Source organism: Rhinichthys klamathensis, unplaced genomic scaffold, assembly GCF_029890125.1.
Source record: "Rhinichthys klamathensis goyatoka isolate OS25496 unplaced genomic scaffold, OSU_Roscu_1.1 h1tg000184l_1, whole genome shotgun sequence".
In the NCBI taxonomy this organism is placed as follows: domain Eukaryota; kingdom Metazoa; phylum Chordata; class Actinopteri; order Cypriniformes; family Leuciscidae; genus Rhinichthys; species Rhinichthys klamathensis.
The window spans coordinates 2,685,185-2,689,960 of NW_026606712.1; the positions used below are offsets into that span (position 1 = coordinate 2,685,185).

At 36.8% G+C, this 4,776-nt stretch overlaps 1 protein-coding gene across 1 annotated transcript; it reads left to right on the top strand.

Moving 5' to 3' along the window:
• The first annotated feature begins 2,652 nt into the window (after positions 1–2,652).
• Positions 2,653–3,907, top strand: psmg3 (proteasome (prosome, macropain) assembly chaperone 3). The gene is made up of 3 exons (XM_056261703.1): positions 2,653–2,776; positions 3,150–3,382; positions 3,474–3,907. Exons 2-3 carry the CDS (start codon positions 3,167–3,169, stop codon positions 3,624–3,626), a joined length of 369 nt encoding a protein of 122 aa, XP_056117678.1. The 5' UTR covers positions 2,653–2,776; positions 3,150–3,166; the 3' UTR covers positions 3,627–3,907.
• Positions 3,908–4,776: the final 869 nt, after the last annotated feature.

The following is a 4,776-nucleotide window of genomic DNA, read 5'->3' on the forward strand; positions in this document are numbered from 1 at the left end:
AATAAGTTAGAGGCATATCAGCCTGAACCATTCAGAGTTTCATGCCAGAACTATGTAATAATCTAAGTTTACATTACAATACTACCATTGTCTCAAATTCTTCACTTCACCAAGCTTTTATTTTGGCAGATACTGGTGAAATGCTGTAAAACTTAGAAGTTTATGTGATATTGGAGATTATGTGATATGTAGGCCTAATATATGTAAATAAAGTAAACCCCAGTGCATGTTGTGTTCTCCAATGCATGCTAGCCCTGCTGAGATCAGAGAATTTACTGTAAACCGAGTAGCTTTGAGATGCTGAAAGCTGGATTATAACACAGTGCTACGCTTCACTCTGAAACACGCAGCACATCAGACTATACAGGTTTTTTTTGTATTAGTATTATTAAATTGCAACCTTTGATTTAATAATCTCACTAAAGCCCTATTCGGACAGGATTAGTTTTACAAGGGTAGATGGAGTAATGTAATTTTACCACAGAACGTCTTTAATAATAATGGCCAATTCACACAGGATAAGAAATCTCAGTAAAACCCGCAGAAGTGGGAGGGGTAACTCGATTTATGCCCTGCCGTCACCTTCCTGTTGTTATGTGCGAATTACGTTGCTTCCTGATATCATGTGCGCAAACACATATAACCTACATTTATATATATAAAACATGCATGAAAATAAACTCATAAAAGGTCCGGTCGAACACAGTATTCATTAAATTCAGAATGGATTATGTTGGTAACGGGAATAGGCACGCGCTAAAAGAAGTTTCATGCCTCTAACAAGTGCTTTCAACCTTCTTTTTGATCTGAATGGTTTGTGGAAAACTCTTGAGTTTTGTCACAGACTTGTCCCACCACCTAGAACGCAACTGAATGCTTTTTCAAGCGCCTCCATACTTGAAAAACTGCGGAAAACTACTTTTAAACAGGAAATCAGGGAATAATTACGTACATATTTACAGCGGGGCTATTCGCACGGGATTAGTATTAGGCTACCTGAGGTCATTTTTCCGGACCTTTTTACAGAAGGTAAATGTCGCTGGAATCTTTACTGACATTGTCCGTAATGATTACCGAGATGGCACATTCGGATGAGACTAAAATCACTGAGAAGCTGGTAATAATTACTTCACCACACCACTCCATGTTAAACTAATCCCGTTCGAATAGGGCTTAAGCTATATTGTGGTTATCGTGTGCCGATCTCACTGGGATCATTTTGTACAGTCTGACAAGCAACAATCACAAAGGACCTTAAAAATCATACAGTTTACTGTACAACTGGCTTTCATACAGTGTACTATACAACTGGCTTTAGACTAGGTTCTGGCTTCAATAAACAACCGAAAATAGGATGAAAAACAAACTGAAAACAACCTACAATAACAGTCATGACAGGCTGACACTGCATTGTAGATTTCATTCTAAAACAAGCAAGTATGTTGATGTGAATTAGTGACATTTTAAATGACATTTCACAGAACTAATCCTCCATTCACCTGCTCTATCCAGATGGTCTGCAAGAGAGAGAGAGAGAGAGAAACAAAGAGAGCGAGCACCTTGGCACTTCTAGTCAACCTTGTGACGAAAGTGCAAAGATGGCAACTTCTTTCAGGCAGATGTAAAGCTCAAAGGCTTCAGGATAAGTCTGGCAGAGTAGCTACAGTCTGGAACACAAAGAGCAGCCTCAGTGAACATGGCACACGCTGTCAAATGGACTAGACTCAGCAAAAGTATGACACATCCACACTAGATCCACTGACAGGAGCGAGGCAGCCAGAGGATAAATTTATTCAGACAAACCACACACAATCAGGCAGTTCCAGGTGGATAGAGAGAATAATACAGAACATTGTGAAATAGATTTACACGTCTGTCTGTTTGTCTATTAAAAAAAAAAAAAACCTGAACAAAGCTTCGTAATCAAAAATAGTTAGACTTGAACCTCCATATGAAACAAGCATGACTCCTTTGAAATGTCATGTTTGAAATAGGCAAAATGAGCAGTGCTGTAATGTTTACGAAGCACCCAAATGACATAGGATATAGCCATTACACAAACTGAAGTAAAAATTGTGTAAAGTAAATCTGTGGTCGGAAAGTTTTTATTTCTCTAATTCTCTAATGCTCACCATAACTGTTTTCTATTTTAATACATTTTAAGATGTTAATTATTCATGGCAAAGCTGAATTTTCAGCATGAGTTCAGTGTCACATTATCCTTTAGAAATCATTCTAATATGCTGATTTGCTGCTCAAGAAACTTTTTTTTTTTTGTATAGTATCAATGTTGAAAGCATGCCGTTTAATTTTGTGTGAGAGTTCAAAAGAACAGCATTTATTTGGAATATAAATATTTTGTAACATTACAAATGTCTTTATACACTTTTGATCAATTTATTGCGTTGCTGAATAAAGGGTATTAATTTTCTTTTCTTTTTTAAAAAGAGACTAGCTGACCTAGATATAGCCTACATCATTTTTTATAATGGTTGATGTCATAACAATAATAAAAGTAAAACATTAGTAATATCTACTATTTTAAGTTAAAAATCGTAATTATATACAATGCTATACAAAAGTGACAAAACTCAGGCAAAGTAAATTCAACCGACCATCCCCTCCACAGCTCATCTCAACTGCTCTCATCTTTCCCTTCCCTCTCTTGTTGTCATTGGGTAGATGACGCGCATTCACTTTTCCGTCTTCGCTGGGGGATGTTAGCAAACGGATTCACATTCGACCTAAGAGGATAATTTACGACTTTAAACTAGCGGTGAGAAAGCTTTGTTACGTCTGCGTTATTTGGTTTAACAGTTTGCATTGTATCTTTGAATACCATTCGGCTATTGCCGATATCACGGTTGTTATATTTTGTGCTCCGTCTTGAGACTCTGAAGCCTCGGTGTTTCCTGTGTCGTCTGACCGCTTTTGGCAAGCTAGACGGCAGCTATATCATGCGGCCTACTATCGCTGTAGCTTCGTGCTTCTCCTGTACAGAGATGAATGAATAAGCGAAGCATGCTTCTTCTTTTCTATTTGCTTATTACTTAAATAACCAATTCCATGTCTTTCTCGTTTTTTCAGTTGTGAGAGTTTTGTCACTATTATTTGGTCGGATGTTTCTAACTAAACTTATTTATTTTCAGGTGTAACTAAGTAAATAATGGCTCCTCAACCCGTCATCCGATCAAGACAAATGGAAAAAGCAATAAACGGAATACCAACTCAAGTTGTCTGCACGGAATTCAGCAACTACATTTTTATAGTTCTGACACAGTATGGTAAAATTGGGACACTTGTGTCGATAACACCTGACACAAGGTCTGGTGACATCAGTGTACCCATGTTCACAACTAGAGTACTGCTGGGAAAGGATGAGGTATGTTTTAAAGTATGTATTTGTTGGATAATCAATATGGCTGATAAAATCATCTTTGTATTTCACCATGAGCTTTTTATCTCTTTTGCAGCCTCTTACACACGTCTATGCCAAGAATGTCACAACGTTTGTCTCACAGGAATCAGGCAACCGACCGGTTCTGTTGGGCCTTTCACTTAAAGACAACAGTGCTGAAACCATGAAAACTGTTAAAGATATGATCAAAGGCTGTCAAGTTTGGTGAAAAGGTTGCTAAACGGCAAACGCACTAGAGAAGGACAAATTACGTATCTGGAATTTCAACAACAAAAAAAGCCACATGGCTTGTCTTCTGTGAATTTAGACATACCCAAGATACCTGTGCAGACAATCTTAGTTGCAATCTGTTGCTACTTCACAAAGCTTAAATTGCTTGAATTTTTTAAAGTTAAACCAGAGTACTGTTCAAGATCATTACTTTTTGCTTCTGTATAATGGATGTCTTTCAGCTGTCAAAGATTAAAAGTTATATTTTCTTACCTTGAATTTTTTTGGTGATGTTTAAATGTCTCGCACCAATCCCAAGGCCTTTGAAAAGGGACCTGGTTAAACACCTGCACCATTCGCATCACATGAACTGTCTGCCAAACCATTATAGACTGCAAAAGTGTCCGCCCACTTTTTTACCAGCCTTATAGTTCTGGAAGTTTTTCTTTTTGTTTAGTCTTTGTTCAAGAGCTATAGGCCATGAACCAAACCAACCAGCTATGATGTGAATCACAACATTAAAAACTTTGATTTGAATCAAACAAGTATTTGAAAATCAGACAAAAAGACAGAGGTACAAGACTACTTAGCTTCTTCAATGAGAGAAATAACTACAATCCCATGAAGCATTGTGAACGATATAATCAATACAACAATAATGGAGAATTATAAATATTTATTTAAAGATATAGAAATATACTTTAAGTTTATTGTTTAATGCAAAGATAAACTTGACTCAATTATGTCATGTGCAGTGCTTCATGGGGGTTAGTATAATAGTAATATATTTTATTTTTGGGGAATACATTTTGAATTTATTTTTTGGTTTAATTATGGGAGCATTTTGACCCCACACAAAAACATTGCTGACATTTACACTTAACTGGAGGGTTAAGGTGATCTGAGGCTCCTTTAAAATATCACAGTGCCCTAGTTTACCTGAATTAATCCTATATTATTTCTATCAGTATTCACAGTTATTTTTTCTAAGGTACTTGATTATTTTTTGAGCTCTATAATAAATTCAAGTTTATTAATTGAGATTGCACGTGTGCAGTAGGAATAGTCTACCTTTGACCAACAGGTGCTGGTCTCTGCCTGTCATGTCACGTGACCGAAGACAAGTCGCAAGCCAAGGTCACATGACC